We start from the raw sequence: 22,131 nt of genomic DNA, 5'->3' as shown, positions 1-22,131 counted from the left end.
ATTAAGGACTTATATGGGCGTTACACAGGGAGTGACCTCCACATTCAAAGCCTTCCATCTCAGCTACTGCAGTAGCTCCGCTTAGCATCTGAGAAGAGTCAAGGTGAGTCAGGCTGCAGGGGGAAAAGGCTTACTTCAACTACTGAGTCTTCTTGTCAAAGCTGTGAGGACACCCACCAGCAGAGGAAAATCCCTGGGGGCTGCGGGTGAGGGGCAGGAGGACAGGAATGCTATCTTCCCTGGCAGAGATCAAGCTCCTTCTGCAGTCAAGATGCAGCCCCGCCCTCTGCCCAGCTCTCTACCACTTCGCTGGGCTCTGGAACCTCGTGCCAGTTTAGCAAACATTACCTGGGACTGCGTGTGGGTCGGGGGCTCACAGCGATACATGTAGCAGACTTTCTCATGCTCGTGCTCTCTTGGGGTGTCAGGACTGATGGGAATAAGTAGCTTTAAATCCAGAGACCTGGGTTAGGGCTCATCACTGGCACTGCCCATCTGAATGACTTTGGGCAAGTGTCCCCAGAGTGAGTTTCCTCATCTGTGACTTAGAGCTAATGCTCCCTCCTTACAGGCTTGCTATGATGTTCTTGTGAATGCATTCCATGGATATTTCCTGAGCATTTTTTATGAGCCAGGTACTGTTATCAATCTGAGATATGGTAGAGAGCAAGACAGACCAGGTACCTGCCTTCAGCAAAGCTTCTGTGTTATGGGGAGATAGATAGTGAGCAACGCAAAGCTTTTTGGGCTTCCCAGGTAGCACTAGTGGTAAAGAACCCACCTGCCAGTGCAGGAGACATAAAAGATGCAGACTCAATCCCTGGGTTGGGAAAATCCCCTGGAGGAGGGCATGGCAACCCACTCCACAGAGGAGCGTGGCGGTTTACAGTCCATGGGGTTGCAGAGTTGGACATGACTGAAGCGACTTAGCATGCAGACAGTGAGCAAATAAATCTATGAAGTGATGTCAGGTAATGTATGAAAATGAAGATGCTACCCACAATGTCAGCACTAAATCAACATTAATGTCCCTCCCCAAATATCTCAGCTGGAAGTCAATATAGAGATTGTTGTTGTTTAATTGCTAAGTCATGTCCAACTCTTTTTTGCAAGCCCAGAGCCTGCCAGACTCTGTCCATGGGATTCTCCAAGCAAGAATACTGGAATTGGTTGTCATTTCCTTTCCCAGGGCATCTTCCTCACCCAGGGATTGAACCCTCATCTCCTGCTTGGCAGGCAGATTCTTTAGCATTGAGCCACCTGGGAAGCCCCTATATAGGAGCAATCTCTAGCTAAAACCTATCTTATCAAATTAGCAGAATTTAGGCCTGATATCTCCAGTCTGGCATATAGGCGTAGGGCCAGTGGCGATGAGTGTTGGTAAGAAATGAGGATAATGATCGTACCTTCCTCAGTGGGCTGTGGAGGGGATGCAGGGAGAGAGCGCAGCAGAGCTCTTAGTGACTGGCCTGTGGTGAGTGCTCACAATGGAAGCTAGGTCGAAGGAGATGCAGGCAGCAGAGAGAGATTTGCTCTGTCCTTGAAGTTGACAGGACAGATGGGGTCAGCCCTCAGCTAGGTTAGGTTGCTGTTTGGTTCAGAACCAGCTGATGGGCAGAGAAGAGAGGAGAAGAGAGGAGGAGAAGTGGGATGGGCTTATGGGCAGTGTGTGTTAGGCACTCAGTCGGGCTTATGGGCAAGGGCAGGTTCGAGACTGGAACCAAATACAGAGGCCGAAGTCATGTGTATGTAGTGGCTGGAATGAGACTGGACACCAGGGGACCACTCAACTGGCGCCTCCCTGAGCAGCATGTGAGCTGCTCAAGGCCAGCAGGTGGTGAGTCCAGAGGCCTCCTCCCTCGTCACCTCACCTCCCCGGGGTTCATAGGAAACATTTTGGAAAGGTTAATAGTCAAAGAATAGGAATTGGGGGTGGAGAGTGGAAACTGGCTAAAGGAGCCAGCAGGTTGAATCAATCAAAGAGGGACTGAGAAATACAGAAGCAATGAGGGCAGGACAACCAGAGGCAGCTTCTGAGGGTGCTGTTCTGGGTGTGGTGGTGCTGGTGGAGTGGCAGCAGGGCACATCATCAGTTCACCTTCCCCGTGTGTCTGGTAATGTTTACAGAGTCGATCCTTGCCAAGTGACAGTCTATTGCAAGCAGGGGAAAACAAATAATCTGACATTGCTTCTAGTACTAAAATCTGTCTTTGAATCTAGTCTTACCACTTAAGAGATTGATGATCCTAGGAAGCTTAGTCCTTCTGAGCCTCAATTTCTCCATCTTTAAGTGGAATCCATACCTACTGTGCCAATTAGGATTTCATATTACTGAGAGAAAAAAGCAGGAGAGCAGACAAATGATAACTGAAATGGAGAGATTTATATTCCTATGAAGAAGAAGCCTGGTGGTAAGTAGTCTAGGTTATACAGCTACTCAAGGATATCTCCAAGAAAACAGGCTTCTTTTAATCTTCATGCTTCACCTGATCTTTGTGTTTGTTTGACATCCACCCTCATGGTTACAAGACAGCTGCTTTGTGCCTAAGCAGAGTGTCCATTTTCCAGGAGGCAGGGGTGGAAAAGAGAAGGATATTAGCTTTTTTTGTTACGTCTTTGCCTTTTCATTAGCAAAAAAAATCTTTCCCTTGAAACTTCAATGGACATACCTGGGTCATGTGGTCACTCCTAGCTGCAAAAAAAAAAAAAAAAAAAAAAAAAAAGTGTCAGAAGATGAGTTTTCATGTGCGTTTTGTTACGTTTGTATGTTTGCTTTTAACTGAGTCTGTTGCTGTCTTGAAAAGAAAACCAGGTCTCTGACAGTAAAAAGGAGAATGGGCCACTAGAAATCTTTCCAAAACTCTGTCACAAGAGGGTTAACTGGGGTATTATGTCCCCAACAGAGTGCTCAGAACATGAAAAGACCCTAAATAAATGTCTCTTTTTTCACTCTGAGATACCAGTTTTTATCACTCTGAGGTATCTAAAGCTGGACATTGCTTTTTAGGAGTAGAAGCTTTGGAAGCCACCCCAAGATCCTGTGGCCTCATTCTGTAGAATCCCAGTATCCAGGATGTCTTACCCATGATCCAGTGCTTTAAGTGTCCAGAAGTATGTGCGTGCGTGTGTGCTAAGTCACTTCAGTCGTGTCCGTCACTCTTTGTGACCTCATGGACTGTAGCCTGCCAGGCTCCTCTGTCCATGGGATTCTCCAGGCAAGAATACTGGAGTGAGTGGGTTGCCATGCCCTCCTCCAGGGATCTTCCTGACCCAGGGATTGAACTCGAGTTTCTTATGTCTCCTGCATTGGCAAGCAAGTTCTTTACCATTAACACTATCTGGAAAGCCCTGCTCAAAATTATGTGTATATATGTGTTATTTGCTCAGTTGTGTCCAACTCTTTACAACCCCATGGACTGTAGCCTGCCAGGCTCCTCTGTCCATGGAATTCTCCCCACAAGAATACTGGAGTGGGTAGCCATTCTCTTCTCCAGGGTATCTTCCCAACCCAGGGATCGAATCTGGGTCTCCCACATTGCAGGCAGATTGTTTACCATCTGAGCCACCAGGTCCAACCCTTTAAAAGCATGGATTCTAGGCTTAGGTGCACTAAAATCGAGAAATTGGATTAGTCCGGTCTTTCTCCCAGACTTTTCCCACAGAAACTGTGAGCCTTCAGAGGGCATGCTCTGAGTCACTGGTCTTCGTGCTCTCACCACCTGACAGTTTGCTTTGTCAGTCGAATTGGATTGACACCTTTCCAAGAAGTCACTCTCCACTGTATAAGGAATTACTAATTGAGAATTTCACTATCTAGAACAAATACTAGGGACTTTCATGTATTTTTTTTTTTTTTGTCTTTTCCTCTCTATCTCCCTTCTTTTCCCTGAAAATGTATCATTTCAGTCACCTGAAATGGTTATGGACCAGGTCAAAGTTTTTCAGAAAATTCCTATTTACACCATCTCCTTCTGTTACAATGATGAGATTGCAAATGGATTTTTGAAAGACCTTGCTTCTTTGACTGGAGGAGAGTTTCATTCTTATAATTTTGGCTGCAAGGATCCCTATACTCCAGAGGCTGTTCAGGTAAGAGCTTCATGAGCTGAGCAGAGAGTGTTCACTTACTTGGGCACTAATGGTTGGAGATCTGTGGACAATGATTGGAAGAACAGCAACCATAAGGACAACTAAGTTGAGAAAATGAATCACCTTACAGCTAGTGTCCTGCAAACTGTGGTGCCCTAAGGACCACCTGAGCTAGGGCACCTGTGAAAATTCAGATTCTCGAGTTCCACTACTGAGCTACCAAATCAGGCTCCAGGCACAGAGGCCCAGGAATCCTAATAGATTCCATTTTTCTTCTAAGCTTTTCATTATGGAATGTTGCAAACAAATGCAAAAGTAGAGGAGTATATAGGCCATGTACCTATCAGTCAAAGTTAACAATTACCAACATTTTGCCAAACTTTAGGAACAAACACCCTGGGGGTCCATACATAAGGTTTGTTAACCACTGCCTGTTTGCACACATTTGTGGGAAGGTTTCAAAAAATTAATTTGCTAGGTAGTTGTCTTCTGACTCATCAAGCTGTATAACCATGTGACCATCTGATGAAACAATTCATTTTAATGAGCTAATACAAGAAAGTAAATAAAATTCTATGCCCCAATTCTCCAGTTTTGGCCTGAAGATGTGCATTTCAAGTGTGCCTCTCTAGAGAACGTGTTTCTTATTGTCTGTTGTAAGGAGTGACTTTAAAGCCAGAACACTGATCAATGCTAACATGTGAGAAACTATTAATGCTAGAGTCTGGAAATGACTCATTCAAAAGAATCGGACAGACCAGTACTCTGAGCTCATCAGATGGCAATGCCCACTCCCATCAGCTAGACTAGAAAAACCTCATAATCCAGTGGGTACTGGGTAAAGTTTAAAGGAAGATCTTGCCTCAGTAGTGGGAGCAGCCAAATGCTGCTCTACTTCTGTCTAGAAAATCGTAAATGCAAAACGTGAAAGGGTCAATCCATTTCCAGGGAATTTAGCTGCGTCCACTCTCCCCACTCACATTCAACATACTACTGGAAGCTCTACCAAGATAAGGCAAGAAAATAAAGGCATACAGATTAGAAAGGAAGAAATAGACCTGTCCCTGTTTGCAAGTAACAAATAAAACTCCAAGGGAGCTACAAAAAAACTCCTGGAACTATTAACTGAGTTCAGTAAGGTCACTGGTTATAAAATCAGCACACAAAATTCAATTACATTTTGATAACGTAAAAATAAACATACAGAATTCAAAATTAAATATTGAAATTTAGTATTTCCTCCAAAATGAAAGACTTAGGTATATATATTACATAGTATATATACAGAAAAATCTTCTGAAATAGAATAAAATTAAACTATATTTTCATTCAACATCCAATGGAATGTACAAAAATGCTACTGCAACTAATAATTGAAGTTAGCAAGATTGTAATTTCCTACAAGATCAACATATGACATACAAAAATGTTGTCATATTAGCAAATAACAATAAACATTGAAATAAAAATTATCTTTTACAATCTCATCAAAAATATGAAACATGTAGTGACAAATTCGTCAAAGTGTGTGAAAGGCCTGTCACTGAAAACTATAAAACATTGAGAGTTGTATGTTGTTTATGGGTTAGAAGACATCACAGTGTTAGAATATGCATTCTCCAAAAGAAAATCTGAACTGTGTCTGTTCTGTATGTGTGTAGTCGTTCCTTTACCCTTCAGTCTGTAGTTGACACGCGCAGACAGAGTAGTGGCTCTCGAGTTGCTGTTCTGCCGTCTTCCTGTCTCCTTCAGTCCCTCCATGTGTATTCCACGTGTAATGACCTTCTTCAGTGCTGTAATAGGGCATTTAACAGAGGTTGCTATGTGCAGTACTGTGTTTAGTGTTTTCATTTTAATTTTTCTAGGACATTAATTTATATGAAAATAAAAAGAATACTAAAAGAGAAAAAAATAGACTTAACACATTCCTAATCAAAATTTCAGCAGTAAAAGTTGACAAACTAATTCCCTGGAAATTCAGAAGATTTCAAATAGCCAAAATGCTTTGAAAAAGAAAATCAAAGTTGAAAGACTAATACTACTTGATCTCAAGATATATAAAGTTATAGTCATCAAGACAGGGTGGTATTAGCGTAAAGACAGATTTATAGATCAACAGAACAGCAAAACCAGAAATAGACTAACACATATGTGTATAACTGATTTTCAACAGAGATGCAAAGGCAGTTCAGTGGAGAAAGTATGTGTTTTTTTTTCCTCCAACAAATGTTGGAACAATTGGATAAAATAAACACATCTTGCTCCATACATCACACTGTAATAAAAAATTAACTCAAAATGATACATGGACCTAAATGTAAAACCTAGGTTTTTCCCCCTCCTAGAAGAGAACATATGAAAAGCCCTTTGAGACATTATGTTAGACCAAAAAAAACTTTATTAGGATATCAAAAACATAGTCCATATAAAGCAACTCAATAAATTTGATTTAATCAAAATTAAAAATTTCTCTTTAAAAACAATGTTAAGATAACTAAAAGACAAGTTGTAGACTGGGAGAAAATGTTTTCAGATTGTATTCATTGTCTTGTATCCAGAATATATTAAGATTTCTCAAAACTCAAGGAAGCAAAAAATGGGCAAAACATTTGGACAGACACCCTACCAAAGAAGATATATGCATTTCAAACAAGATCATGAAAGGATGCTTAATTAATCATTAGGGAAACACAAATTAATTCATTAATTATTAGGGAAACACAAATTAACCATAATGAAATACCATTACACAGCTATTAAAATGGCTAAAATTAAGACAACTGACCTTATCAAGTTTTTACAAGGATGTGGAGGAACTAGAACTCTCATAAATTACTAATGGGAATGTAAACTAGTGCAATCATTTTGGAAAACAGTTTGGTCATTTCTTGAAAAGTTCAGCATCACCACCTGTGTGATCTTATTCATTGACCCAAGAGAAATGAAAGCAGATGTTCATATGAAGACTTGTGCACAAATGCTCATAGCGTTAGTATTTATCATAGCTCAAACCTGGAAACTCAAATGTCCATCTGCTGCTGCTGCTGCTGCTGCTGCTGCTGCTAAGTCACCTCAGTCGTGTCCGACTCTGTGTGACCCCATAAACGGCAGCCCACCAGGCTCCCCCATCCCTGGGATTCTCCAGGCAAGAACACTGGAGTGGGTTGCCATTTCCTTCTCCAATGCATGAAAGTTAGAAGTGAAAGTGACATCGCTCAGTCGTGTCTGACTCTTAGCGGCCCCATGGACTGCAGCCTTCCAGGCTCCTCCGTTCATGCGATTTTCCAGGCAAGAGTACTGGAGTGGGGTGCCATTGCCTTCTCCGAATGTCCATCTACAGGTGACTACATTTTGGATTTGGTATATAATAGAATACTACTCAGCCATAGAAATGAATGTACTATTGATTCATGCTGTATCATGGGTGAATCTCAAAATAATTAATGAAAGTAAACTAGACACAAAAAGATGATATGCTGTATGATTCCATTTAAATAAAATTCCATAAAGCAACTATACTCTAATAAAAATTAATTAAAAATAAGTATGGGTTTCCATTTGGGTGATTAAAAAAGTTCTTGAACTAGATAATAGTGATGGTTGTGCAATATCGTAAATGTACTTAATGCTACTGAGGTGTACACACTTTAAAAATGGTTAAAATAGGAAACTTTATGGGTATTTTGCTGAAAACAAATATAGACCTGCTGAAAAAATAAACAGACAAGTAAAATTCCAGAAAATTGAAACTGATAGTGACAGAAAGTAGATGAATAGTCGCTTGTTTTTTGAAGAGGGGCTAAGAGGGAGGGCAGATCTACAGTGGGATACAAACAAACTTTATAGAGGGTAATGGATATAATTATTGTCTTGATTGCAGAGATGATTTCACAAGTGTGAATGTCAAAACGATTCACATGGTGCACTTTACATACATTCAGTTTGTTGTTGTTCAGTTGCTAAGTCATGCAGCCCCATGGACTGCAGCACACCAGGCTCCCCTGTCCTTCACTATCTCCTGGAGTTTGCTCAAACTCACGTCCATTGAGTTGGTGATGCCATCCAACCATCTCATCCTCTGTTGCCCCTTCTCCTCTTGCCTTCAATCTTTCCCAGTATCAGGGTCTTTTCCAAAAAGTCACTTCTTCTCATCAGGTGGCTAAAGTATTGGAGCTTCAGCAATCAGTCCTTCCAATGAATGCTGCTGCTGCAGCTAAGTCACCTCAGTCGTGTCCGACTCTGTGCGACCCCATAGACAGCAGCCCACCAGGCTCGCCTGTCCCTGGGATTCTCCAGGCAAGAACACTGGAGTGGGTTGCCATTTCCTTCTCCAATGCATGAAAGTGAAAAGTGAAAGTGAAGTCGCTCAGTCGTGTCTGACTCTTGGCGACCCCATGGACTGCAGCCTACCAGGCTCTTCCGTCCATGGGATTTTCCAGGCAAGAGTACTGGAGTGGGGTGCCATTGCCTTCTCCGCTTCCAATGAATATTCAGGGTTGATTTCCTTTAAGATTGATTGGTTTGATCTCCTTGTAGTCCAAGGGACTCTTAAGAGTCTTCTCCAGCACCACAGTTCAAAAGCATCAATTCTTCAGCTATCTGTACATGACTACTGGAAAAACCATAGCTTTGACTATACGGACTTTTGTCGGCAAAGTGATGTCTCTGCTTTTTAATACACTGTCTAGGTTTGTCATAGCTTTCCTTCCAAGGAGCAAGTGTCTTTTAATTTTATGACTGTAGTCACTGTCCACAATGATTTTGGAACCCCCCAAAATAAAATCTGTCACTGCTTCCACTTTTTTCTCTTCTGTTTGCCATGAATGATGGCAGCGGATGCCATGATGTTAGTTTTTTGAATGTTGAGTTTTAAACCAGCCTTTTCAGTCTTCTGTTTCACTCTCATCAAAAGGCTCTTTAGTTCCTCTTCATTTTCTGCCACACCTCAATTAGGCTGTCTAAAAAATAAATAAGAACTACATGAAATTCTTTAGATTCTTCTTTTCCTGATACAGTTTGGTTTTTTGTTAGAAATGTTTGGAATCTGAACTTTCGTATAATCTTGCAATGTGTTTACTTATTTTGGCAGAATGAAGATCTGACTCTTTTAATTAAGGAAATGGAGCAAGGACGCAATGACCTAGAGAAGGTGCAAGACCTTTACTCAGAGTCATTGGTCATGGACTGGTGGTACAATGCAGAAAAGGATGGAGACAAGTGAGCATGGCAAAGCGCCCACTTCCCCATCACAGAGGTCTTCTTGGGTGCTCTGCTGGATCTCTTTACCACTTTCTACAGTGGTTTGTGAGAGTTCTTTTAAAAAAATCACATAGTATGATTATGTTAAGATTTTTGTTTAAGCAAAGGGAACTCATAATCTAGCAAATTAATGATTGGCTTACAGAAGCCACAAACTCATCCTTTTTTTAATTTTGATGTTTTTTGGTCATACTGAGTGGCATTGCATATGGGATCTGAGTTCCCCAACTGGGGATCAAACCTGTGCAGTGGAAGTGCAGAGTCTTAACCACCGGACTGCCAGGGAAGCCTCACATACTCATCCTTATATGCAGGTTCCCAAATCCTGTGTGGTCCTTAGGGATGTCTCATCTGCACCCAGTGTGGACATCCCCCACCCCCACCACAACCCACAAAGGTGACAGAGCAGAGTAGGGGTGCACTGTTGTGAAGATTTGACTCAGGGTCACAACCGAAGCGACTTAGCATGCATGCATGCGTTGGAGAAGGAAATGGCAGCCCACTCCAGTGTTCTTGCCTGGAGAATCCCAGGGATGAAGGAGCCTGGTGGGTTGCCATCTATGGTGTCACACAGAGTTGGACACAACTGAAGTGACTTAGCAGCAGCAGCAGGAGGCTCAAGGGCTGGACTTCACTCTGTGTGACCTTGGTGAATCCCTAACTTCTTTCCACACCTGTTGATTGCTGTGGGTCTCAGTTTCTTCCTCTTTAAGATGATGTGGTGGTAGTATTTGAGATAGATGATTTTTCAGGTCTTTCCCATGCTATATGCTATTAATAATATGTCTAAAACCAAAACCACCCCAGCATTCAGTAAATGTGTCAAATCTTACATGATTTCACATTGTACAGATATTCAGGCATCATAGCATTCATGTATCACAGCATATAAATACCCTATCAGGAATGGAAAACAAATTTATGGTTACCAAGGAGATTGCAGGGAATGGGGGAAGTTTGGGATTAACAGTGGAAGGAGTTTTGAATTAACAGATCTACACCATTATATATAAAACAAAATAACTTTATTCTGGGTTTCCCTATTGTAGACAACAAGGACCTACTGTATAGCATACTCAATATTTTTTAATAACCTATAATGGAAAAGAATCTGAAAAATGTATATATATGTGTGTGTGTATATATGTATAATGTATGTATAACATATATATACATAATATATGTAATATATGTACAAATGTATAAAATGTATATATATATAAAATATAAAATGTATATATATATAAAACTGAATCACTTTGTGCTCTTGAAACTAACGCAACACTGTAAATTAACTATACTTCAATTTAAAAATGACAAACAAGAAATGCCCCATCAGGAGTATATCTTTTTACTTAGAAGTGAAAGAAAAAGTGAAAGTTGCTCAGTCATGTCAGACTCTTCGTGACCCTATGGACAAAAAGAGTCTACCAGACTCCTCTGTTCTTGGGATTCTCTGGGCAAGAATACTAGTCACTCTAGTGACTTGCCATTTCCTTCTCCAATTTTCTGAATGAATATCCACAAAATAGAATCTCTTTTAAGGGCTGGATGATTAACCTAAAGTGAAAGTTGCTCAGTCATGTCCCAACTCTTTGTGACTCCACGGACTATACAGTCCATGGAATTCTCCAGGCCAGAATACTGGAGTGGATAGCCTTTCCCTTCGCCAGGGGATCTTCCCAACCCAGGGATCGAACCGAGGTCTCCCACATTGCAAGCAGATTTGTGATAGCAAAATGGAAAGAAGTTGAAAATATGTATTAGTCAGGATTTCTTCATCGAAATTCACTGTCTTCCTATTAGCAAATTAAGCATTTAATAAATGCCCATCAGGAACAAAGATAAATTAAAAACATTCCTAGACAAAAAATAATTGTAGCTAATAGACCTACCCTTAAAGACCGAACACAGGAAGTTCCTCAAATTTTTTCTTTCATCATCTTTGTCTACTTTTTAATCTAAAACAGGCATCAAAAGGAGATTTGTTCCATGGTTTCAACCCCAGAAAAATGTGCAAAACCTCACACTGATGTCAAATCATCACGAATGCTGAAAATACCAGAGGACCCATCAAGTCAAAAGACTCAGAGAAAGAAAGTGCTCCATGCAGGTATCTGTAAACAAAATGTTTGAATCTCGTGACTGGTTTTCCTTCGGTGCAAGAAGGTATTAACAGGAATAAAGGAGGAATAAAGCTAAAGCCTCATAACATTTTAAAAGAAGCCTAAACTTGTGTTTGTTAAACTGAAGTTATTGAAGTAATTGTACATTCCCATGCAGTTGTGAGAAATCATACAGAGAGATCCTGTGTACCTGCTCTTCACCCAGCTACCCCCAATGGTCACATGTTGGAAAAAAAAATTCAGTTTTGCAACCAGGTTATTGACATTGATGCAATCCACAATCTTAGTCAGATTGCCCCAGATTTTATCATGTGTGGTTTCATATTCCCCACTCCCTACAGTCAAGATACAGAACATTTCCATCACAACAAAGATCCCTGGCCTTGCTGTTTTTTAACAACACCCATTTCCCTCCAACACCCTTTCCCAACTAGTGGGAACTACTAAGTTCTCCATTTCTAAAATGTTGTCATTTCAAAAGCATTATGTAAATGGAATCATACAACACATGATCTTTGGGTTTTGGCTTGTTTCACTCAACATATTTTCCCCCAGACTCATCCAAATTTTTTACAGGTATCAACACTTCAGTCCTCTTCATTACAGAGTAGCAGCATGTGATATGAATGCTCCAGAGTTGGTTTAACCATTCATCTGTTGACAGACATCTGAGTTGCTTCTAGTTTGGGGCTATTAAGAATAAAGCAGTTCTAAACATTTTTGTACCTGTTTGGTGTGAACATAATTTTTCACTTCTGTAAGATAAAGCCCAAGAGTGCAACTGCTGATTCATATAGTATTGAATGTTTAGTTTTATAACAAGCTGCCAGACTATTTTCTGGAGTGGCTGTGCCATTTCATATTATCACAGTAATCAATGAGTGATTCAGTTTCTCTACATTCTTGTCAGAACTTGCTATTCAGTTCAGTTTAGTTGCTCAGTCGTGTCCGACTCTTTGCAACCCCATGAATCGCAGCATGCCAGGCCTCCCTGTCCATCACCAACTCCCGGAGTTCACTCAGACTCACGTCCATCAAGTCAGTGATGCCATCCAGCCATCTCATCCTCTGTTGTCCCCTTCTCCTCCTGCCCCCAATCCCTCCTAGCATCAGAGTCTTTTCCAATGAGTCAGCTCTTCTCATGAGGTGGCCAAAGTACTGGAGTTTCAGCTTTAGCATCATTCCTTCCAAAGAAATCCCAGGGCTGATCTTCTTCAGAATGGACTGGTTGGATCTCCTTGCAGTCCAAGGGACTCTCAAGAGTCTTCTCCAACACCACAGTTCAAAAGCATCAATTCTTCGGCACTCAGCTTTCTTCACAGCCCAACTCTCACATCCATCATGACCACTGGAAAAACCATAGCCTTGACTAGACGGACCTTTGTTGGCAAAGTAATGTCTGTGCTTTTCAATATGCTGTCTAGGTTGGTCATAACTTTCCTTCCAAGGAGTAAGCGTCTTTTAATTTCATGGCTGCAATCACCATCTGCAGTGATTTTGGAGCCCCAAAAAATAAAGTCTGACACTATGACACTGTTTCCACTGTTTCCCCATCTATTTGCCATGAAGTGATGGGACCAGATGCCATGATCTTCGTTTTCTGAATGTTGAGCTTTAAGATTGTCATAAATATTTTTTATTTTGAAGGGCTTCCCTGGTGGCTCAGTCACTAAAGAATCTGCCTGCCAATGCAGGAGATGTGGGTTCAATCCTTGGGTTGGGAAGATCCCCTAGAGGAGGAAATGGCAATCCACTCCTGTGTTCTTGTCTGGAAAATTTCATGGACAGAGGAGCCTGGCAGGCTACAGTCCATGGGGTTGCAAAGAGTCAAACACGAATGAACACACACACACAATTTTTAACTGTTCTGATAGGCGTGTAACATCTCATGGTGATTTTTTACTTACATTTCCCTAATGACTAGTAATATGGAACATCTTTTTATGTGCTCATCTGCAATCCTTACATTCTCCTCAATTAAATGTCTGCACACATGGGCTTTGCACATATTCTATAAGGATCGTTTGTTTTTTATTGGTGAATTTTGAGAGTTCACTCTCATGGTCACAAAATGGCTGCTCCACTTCTAGGCTCTCAGAACAGAACTTGTTCGTATGTAGGGGACTTACTGTATTTGGAACAATTACAAATGGTATTGATTTTTTAATATAGCTTGCCATATGTTTATTGTTCGTGTAGCAATATGTGATTCATTTTGTGTGTTGATCCCATAATGGACAACCTCACAGAACTCACTTAGTGGTTTTAGGAGCTTTTTTGATTTTGTGGGTTTTTTAAAATGTTGATGTGTGTGTGAATTCCTTACTATTTTCACATATACAATATGTTATCTGCAGATTGGGACGGTTTTATCTTCTTTTCCAATCTTTCTGGCTTTATCTCTTTTTCTTGCCTTGTTGCAAAAGCTAGAATTTCCAGTAGTATGTTTAATAAGGGTGATGAGAGTGAGCATCCTTGCCTTTATCCTGGTCTTAAAGGGGAAAGATATTCAATCTTTCACCAGTAAATATGATTTTAGCTGTAGGTTTTTCGTGCATACTCTTTGTTAAATTGAGGAAGTTCCCCTCATTCCCAGTTTTCTAAGAGTTTCTATCATGAATTGGTACTGGATTTTGTCAAATGCTATATCTATGTCAAATGATATGTTGTTGCTTAGTCGCTAAGTTGTGTCCAACTCTTTTTAATCCTATGAACTGTGACCCACCAGGCTCCTCTGTCCATGGGATTTCTGAGGCAAGAATACTGGAGTGGATTGCCATTTCCTTCTCCATTGCATCTTCCCCACCCAGGGATCTCCTGCATTGGCAGGCAGGTTCTTTACCACTGAGGCACCAGAGAACAGGGATCAGTGAAAGTCACTCAGTTGTGTCTGACTCTACTATATGGTCCATGGAATTCTCCAGGCCAGAATACTGGAGTGGGTAGCCTTTCCCTTCTCCAGGGGATCTCCCCAACCCAGGAATTGAAGCGGGATCTCCCGCATTGCAGGAGGATTCTTTACCAGCTGAACCACAAGGGAAGCCCCATCAAATGAGAGATCATGTATCATATGATTTTTCTTCTTTAGTCTGTTGATATGGTGGATTACATTGATTGCTTTCAAATGTTGAAGCAGCCTCATATGTTTAGAACGTCTCCCACTTGGCCTCAGTGTTTATTTCAGTGCTTTTGAGTGTAGCTTTTGGTTTCTCTGAGTATAACAGCCTATAAATGTGACTTACAACACTCTTCTAGTATCAACATTTTACCCCTTTTTTGTGAGTGTGGAGATCTTACTTCAGTTTGGGTTTCTTTGCTGTCCCTAGTTTTCAATGTCATTGGCTTGAGTATCAGGTGATGATGTAATTTTTATTTAAATCATCAAATATAAATCTTATGAAGAACAGATAATCTATTGTATTTACCATATTTTTTCTCTTTCGTTCTTTCTTCCTTCCTGATTCTCTAAAATTCCTTTTCTCATTTACTTTCTGTTTGAAGAACTTCCTGTGTTCAGTCTTCAAGGGCAAGTCTGCTGGCCACAATAATTTTTTTCTTTGTCCTGGAATGTTTTTACTTTCTCCTCATTCCTGAAGGACATTTTTGCTTTGTTCAGAATTTGCAGCTGATTGTTCTTTCCTGTCTGTAGCTGAAAACATAGGGCCTCTCCCTCAGGCTGCCTACACTTTAAACGTGAAACTGGTTCAGACTGGTTCAAACTGCTGCTTCCCTCTAGGTACTGGTTCCTTTCTCTCTGGCATGCTTTTTAAATTTTTTCTTTGTCTCTAATTTTCAAATGTTTAACTATAATGCATCTTGGCATGGATTTCCTTGGGTTTATTCTGTTTGGGGTTGCACAACTTCTTGATTTGTATGTTGTATCTTTCAGCAAATTAGGGGCACTTTCATCTATTACTTCTTTAAATAGTCTCTCAGACCCACTTTTTTCCTCTGTGTCTTGGGACTCTGATGATATGAATGTTGGATATTTTGCTATTATCCTACAGACCCCTGAGGCTCTGTTTATCGTTTCTTGTTGTGTTTTCTATTGTTAAAATTGGCTGAATTCTATTATTCTGTTCCCAAAGTTCTCTAATAGTACCCTTTGCTATTTTCACCCTGCTATTGAGTTCACCCAAAATGTTTTTCATTTGTTATTTTTCAGTTCTACAATTTCCACTTAGAAATTTTTATAACATCTATTTCTTTGCTGAGATTTTTCAATTTGTGTCAAGGGAATTTTATAATTAATGGCTGAACCATTTTTCTGACAGCTTCTTTGAGATCCTTGTCAGAATTCCAGCTTCTGATTCATCATGGTATTAACATCCTTTGATTGTTTTTTCTCCTTCAAAGTGTGACTTTCTTGATTCCTGATATGATGGATGATTTTTTTTATAGTTTCCTGAATGTTCTTTTATGTTAGGGACCCTGGCTGCTATTTATATCTTTTAGATAGCAGTTGTCCTGTTTAAAGTTGACACATAAGTCTCACTTTGGCCTGCTCTTGTGGGTTCTAATGGTCATTTCATTTTGACAGCCTTTGTGGTATCATTTTGGTGCTTGGTTACCTGATGTTATTGCGGCTCCCACTGGTCCCTTTATGGTGCTTCCTGAGAGACCAGAGGAGTTTCCCCAGGCTAGGATGCTACATGTCTCTCAGTGAGGAAGGTTGTGATGGCTTCCTCTGCCATACACACACTGTCTCTTTTGTCTCCCCATGTCTCTGGGCAGAGGAGGAGAGCCTTAAACCCATAGAGACCAAAGAAGTATTTGCTGTAGCTTGGTCCCTCTTTCATGTTCTGTCCATTTGCCCTCGTGTCTCTGTCTTAAGCCCACGGGGACAAAGAGGATTCCCATTCTGGCCACTTGTGTGGCAGCATCCCTTTTGCCATTCCTGCCTGGTCGTTCCAGTGAACCTGACTTTTGCTAGAAATGCTACTTGCTACTCATCCTGAATGTTTTAATGGCCTTTTGTCACTTGCACCATTTCACTTAGATTTGGGATTTGTTGCTCTTGTTAGGCAGCCCTGTGCCAAGTTTTTATTCTGATTCAATTTTTAATTTAGAAGAGTGATGAAATGTGGTGTTAGACTATACAGAGCTGGGGGAGTAGTTAAATGCTTGAATCCACTGCCAGATAAATATGTCTTCACTCATTATTTGCAGTTTGGGAATAGTACAGTTTTCATGTCTGGAAACTTTGGGAGCTAAATTTCATTTTCATTTGGACACATCTGTTGTTTGTACCCAGCAATTTTGATCAAGATGGCCTGCTGGTATAGTGAGAAACAGGAGTTCACCTCTCCTATATGGATCATTTGTCTCTTTTGCTCACAGACACAGCTCCTGAGAAAATTTACCCTTCCAAATTCCTTGTTACAGAAGCAATGGAGACAGGAATCACCCTATTTGTTGCCTAGAAAAGCAGTGACTATCACATAGCACACTCCTGACTCCACACATGGAAACTGCTGGGGTTATCTTTCTGTGTGAAAGGCAATGCAGATTATTAGCTAATTTTCACTCTAATTTCTTGTAAGAAAGGATCTTAAGTCCCTTCTTGTTGAAAACAGGACACATTTCGTTTACAAATACTACATAAAGCTTTGGTACTACATAAAGGCCTCCAGATCACAAAGTACAGACAACAATTACAATTAGTGTGGTTTCTGTGATCCCATGGGAAAAGTAATCAAATGTCTTGGTGCAAATGCATTATCCTCTGAAGCAGTAATCCCCAACGCGTTTTTGGCACCAGTGACCGGTTTCATGGAAACCCATTTTTCCACGGACTGGGGTTGGGTGAGTGGGGATGGTTTTGGGATGATTCAAATGCACTTCATTTCTTGTGCACTTTATATCTATTATTATTACATCAGCTCCACCTCAGATCATTATGCAAAGACTGGAGAACCCTGCTGTAAAGCACACAGATTCAGTGTCATTATTTACTTAGTGTCTACTTGCTAGTTGAAAGGACCCAACAGAGGGTAGAAAAGAATACAAATAAAAGTGTAGACAGCAGCTGTGGTGGGCAGAGCTTCTAAAATGACCTACAAAGAGGTCCCGTTCTAAACCCTGCACCCTGTGAAGGTAATGGGCATCACTTCCCTGATTATGTTATGTGTGACCCTCAGCCAGGGTTCCTAGGAGAGCCCCATGTACTCACATGAGCCCTTGAATGCGGGGGCTTTTGCCAGCTGGTGGCAGAAGAGGAAGTCAGAGATTTGAGGCAAGAGGGAAATCAGTGTGCCATTGCTGGTTTGAAGAGGGAGGGGTCCATGAATAGGAATGGGGGTGATTAAGAAGCTGAGACCCCTGCATAACAGCCAGCAAGGAAATGGAACCTAAGTCCTCCAACCACAAGGAAATAATTTCTGCCAACAAGCTAAAGGAACTCAGAAGCAGATCTTTATCCAGGAGGGGCAGAGCCTGAACTCAGATCAGTAGAATCCACCATTACACAGCATCTACTTGGTGGCAGCACCGTCCCCCTGAGGGTTGGGAGACTAAACCTGCTTTCTTTTTAAAGGTCCAAGGACATAGCTGCATCTCCCGAAGCACCTCCTTCCATCCCAAATTCCTTTAACCCTTCTCCCTGTGACACCCACAGAACCAACCAAAACCAGCCTGCTCAGAAGCCAGCTGTCCACCCTCAGGAGCTCAGCCTGCAGTGAGAGGAGGGACAGGCTTTCCAGTTCTAGCAGCTGGAACATGCCAAGTGACAGGGGTAAGCTGTTGAGGGTCTATACATCAGGAAGCCCAAGCTGGTCTCCCCTCCCCAGTGCGTCTTCTCCTGAAAGAGCTGAGGAGAGAGATTGAGGGGATGCAGATCATTTTTAAGTGAGTCTAGGTTTCTACCTCTTCAAAGGACTCCCTGATAAGTCAGGTTGTCTTGCTTTAGCGAACGGGCCTTCCTTAGGGCCAGACTTGCATTTATCAGTCCCTGGGTGTTTAATACACCCTTGGCTCGTGTAACCACTGGCACTAGTGGTGGTGCTGGCTGCCACTCCGTGTTCTGAATTTGAGAACCTCATGCTCTCAGAACTGTGAACAGTTGGTTTATTTTCTTCCATTCATTCACAGGTGGTACCATCTGACAAGCCCCTCTCTGATCCATACTGTCAGCCTTATGGGGGCTAAATATGAGGAAAATTCGACTTTTCCACTCAGTGTTTATTGATGATATCATTATTTTTAAAATAGTAAATTTAAAGACTTAATTTCCTAACATTTTAATTCCTATAGCACTTTTCCCTAAGTTTCATGGAGTTAATAAATAATAAGCCCCCGGCTAAACACACACATCCGCACAACCCCTTAAGTAGGAGGAAGCGCATGAGGGACAAATTTATACCTGCTGTTACTGAGCCATAGCTTAATCAAACCTTGTGTTCTTCAGTGCTGATCTGTGGGGTGCCTTTTCCTCAATTTTAATTAACCTTCCATATTTCCTAAATCTACTACGTGCACAGTCCTTTAAAAGGATTATCATATGATGACTGAGATGTGATTTCTTAGGCATTTAACTAGCTCACTCCCAAACACCCCTTCTTCTACTAATTCAATTAGCTAATATTGCTTTTCATTTGTAAATCCAAGCTTCTATAAAAATAGACATTAAAAATTCCAAATAATAGTTTGAAAATTTGAACTTACAACTAAATAGGACTTAGTAGGGATTTTGGTTTTCCACATAGAGCTGAGGAATCAGGGACGAAACTGTCAAAAACAAATGTTGAACGAGGCTGTCCTATATAGTCTGGGGGGAGTCTAATGAGGGCAACACTGAATAATTATTGGCTCATGGCATTCTTATTTGACATTTAGAAGATACATTTTCTGGAGTGTGAGAGAATGAGTCCATCTCATCCTTCCACAGAGAGAGATCTCAGTGGGTATGGGGTGAGGTAGATTAGTTAAACAATGCGAGTACCCTATTACCCGGGTATCAGCCTTTAGTGTCCATTGCAAATTCATTTTGCCTAGAACCCACTCAGAGATCAGCTCTTGGAGATCTAGTCCATTCATTAGTCCTCAGACACACTGAACCCAGAGATGAGTGTGATCCGTTTGCATTTTGATATGAACCCCACATGTGAGGAAATTATACAGCTTCCATTTTCTTTTCTACAGAAATGGGCATCCTGCTGACAAATGAGTTTCCAGATGACAAGTCATTAGAAAGATTGACTCGAGAAGGAAGCCAAGTTTATGACCAAGAGTGAGTACTTCAGTTTTACTAGGACAGGCTTGTTATGTGTTTGTTTGATATGTCTTAAAACGTCACAGTCTCATGTTCTTAGTTCTGCAGGAATGTCTTCAGCAACCTGGCTCAAGATCCACGGCTTGGCAGCCAAGAAGCTCACCATCATGGATGCTTTGTCCATGGCTGCCATTCCTCACAGCTCCACCTACGTCCCTGTTCTGGACAAGCACGTTGTTTCCAAAGTCTTTGATGAGGTAGAACTGATTTTCTATACGTCCCTGCTTGATGTACTTTTCATTTCCTGCTTACATAGAAAGTAGTCCACTTAATGTCTTGTACAGTTGTAATAGAAATGTATTTCAGCCATTGGGAAAAAATTATTCATAAAGACAATGAAAAGTAGAGGGAGAAGCTCTAAGCATTTTTGCTTCTAAGCTGAGAAGAAATTGGCCTTTGTTTGGTTGGCAGTTCATGGCTCCTTGCTAATGGATGGCAGTGTGGAGCTGCAGAAATGTCTGAAAAGCCTCTATGTCAGAGTCACGAGTCATGAGAGAATACCATTCAATATCAAAGGTCAGGGAGAACTTGTGGGAAATTATGATCCTCCTTTGCTTACCTTCTCTTCCTAAATACAGTGGCATCTTTTCCATCATAAAAGTCTCCAATGGAAAAAATCAAAAGGAGGGAAGGAGAACCACATGGGGCTGAGAGAGAGAAACATGTTGCGTGATTTTCAAGAAGGAAAATAAATGGAAGAGTATTGAGGGTTGTGTTTAGAAAGCAAAGCCAGCGAAACAGGACATGTATTTTTCTCCCGTGCCTTCCACCACGGGCACTCATGCTCAGGGCCTTCTGTGGCATCGTAAATTCTCACCACAAGCCTGTGGGCACGTAGTACACACATGCTCTCCTCATTCCATTATTGATAAGAGCAAGAATCATGACAATGAAGCAAATAATAGTGCAGTAAATTCCAGTTTCACCCTCAAAGCACACATACATCTTTTATTTAATATTTTCTCTAACTGGAAGAGACCCTCAACTAAAGAAAAGAATGGGAAAACAATGATTGAAAAATACAAACCCTCTGGGTGAGATATGTAGCTTTTATATTTGGACCTAACAGTTTTTTGGAAAAGTAGACAAAAAGTAGAATGGAGCTGAAAAGGAAACATGGATCTTAACTTCCTTCACTGAGAATTTTAATTTACTTTTACTCCAGTGTCCTGTGTGCGGCCACGTCTGTCTGGGTAGAATTGTAAAGCATCGTTTGGTTTTGTCCCCAGCCATTTGTTTCATTCATGACTTATGTATGGGCTGTTTCTTCTTCTGGAACACAATGCTGTTTTGGTTTTCATGTTTCCTGGACCAGCATCAAATCTGTCACCTTGGAAATGAAGTGTTGAGCAGAGAGGTTGCCCTGGCAACTCTTCATTCAGTTCATTCCAGTTCAGTTCAGTCGCTCAGCTGGGGCACGTTCAGTTTTCAGTGGACCAGATAACTTTAACCTTAGCTCTTTCAAAACAATGAATTCATCACCAAGTCATATACAGAGTAAAACTGCTTTAGCTATTTGATGAATCTGGAATTTAAAGCTCTTTATTGCCAATTGCTTTGGAAAAAAAAAGAATGTGGGAACAATAGTTTTTGCATCATTGGAAAGGCCACTACAACATCACACATCATCCTATCTTCAACAGCATCTCATCAAAGCTTCCTGCTTTGCTCTAATCTGGGTCCAGCACATAGCTCTATGACCAGGTAGCCTGGGCTTGCACCCATCCCTGTCACTTACTCCTGACAGGCCATGGCAAGGTCTTTTAATCAGGTATGTGAGGAGCCCTCGTGCTGGGTTCTTTTTTTTAATATTTTTTATTAATTTATTTGGCTGCACCGGGTCAGTTGTTTCACATGGGATCTGAAGTTGAAGCATGTGGGATCTAGTTCCCTGACCAACGATTGGCAAGCCCAGGCCCCCTGTGTTGGGAGCATGGAGTCTTAGCCACTGGACCTCAGGAAAGTCCCTCGTACTAGGTTCTGAGAGAAGCATTTTATCTCATCAAAGTGTCTGATCTAAAACTTAAAGCAGATTGCGACAGCAACCATGTCTGGTCGTGGGAAGGGTGGCAAAGGCCTCGGCAAGGAGGGTGCTAAGCACCATCGCAAAGTCTTGCGGGACAACGTTCAGGGTATTACTAAGCCAGCTATCTGGCGTCTGGCTCGTCGTGGAGGCGTCAAACGTATCTCTGGTCTTATCTACGAAGAGACTCGTGGGGTGCTGAAAGTGTTTCTGGAAAATGTGATCCGGGACGCGGTCACCTATACGGAGCACGCTAAGTGCAAGACTGTTACCGCCATGGATGTGGTCTACGCGCTCAAAGGTCAGGGCCGTACCCTTTACGGTTTTGGTGGTTGAGCAAAGCATCTAGCTTGAAACGTTTAGAA

General features: G+C 41.4%; 2 protein-coding genes across 2 annotated transcripts in view; both read left to right on the top strand.

The window, feature by feature from the left end:
* VWA3B (von Willebrand factor A domain containing 3B) overlaps positions 1 to 22,131 on the top strand; it is a 168,149-nt gene that overhangs the window by 84,993 nt on the left and 61,025 nt on the right. Inside the window, exons 14-19 of the mRNA XM_070380207.1 lie at positions 3,907 to 4,089; positions 9,179 to 9,306; positions 11,319 to 11,461; positions 18,091 to 18,207; positions 19,614 to 19,701; positions 19,784 to 19,940. Coding sequence (XP_070236308.1) covers positions 3,907 to 4,089; positions 9,179 to 9,306; positions 11,319 to 11,461; positions 18,091 to 18,207; positions 19,614 to 19,701; positions 19,784 to 19,940 — 816 coding nt within the window. The remainder of the gene's footprint in view (positions 1 to 3,906; positions 4,090 to 9,178; positions 9,307 to 11,318; positions 11,462 to 18,090; positions 18,208 to 19,613; positions 19,702 to 19,783; positions 19,941 to 22,131) is intronic.
* On the top strand, positions 21,791 to 22,117 carry LOC138990011 (histone H4-like). The gene has a single exon (XM_070380174.1). It carries the CDS (start codon positions 21,791 to 21,793, stop codon positions 22,100 to 22,102), a length of 312 nt encoding a protein of 103 aa, XP_070236275.1. The 3' UTR covers positions 22,103 to 22,117.

The sequence above is a fragment of the Bos mutus genome, chromosome 11 (genome assembly GCF_027580195.1).
Source record: "Bos mutus isolate GX-2022 chromosome 11, NWIPB_WYAK_1.1, whole genome shotgun sequence".
NCBI lineage: Eukaryota > Metazoa > Chordata > Mammalia > Artiodactyla > Bovidae > Bos > Bos mutus.
This window is presented reverse-complemented; position numbering and strand designations above follow the sequence as displayed.

What these genes read in the sequence shown, in the direction of transcription:
- LOC138990011 (XM_070380174.1), top strand. Translation starts at nt 21,791, where the DNA reads ATGTCTGGTCGTGGGAAGGGTGGCAAAGGCCTCGGCAAGGAGGGTGCT.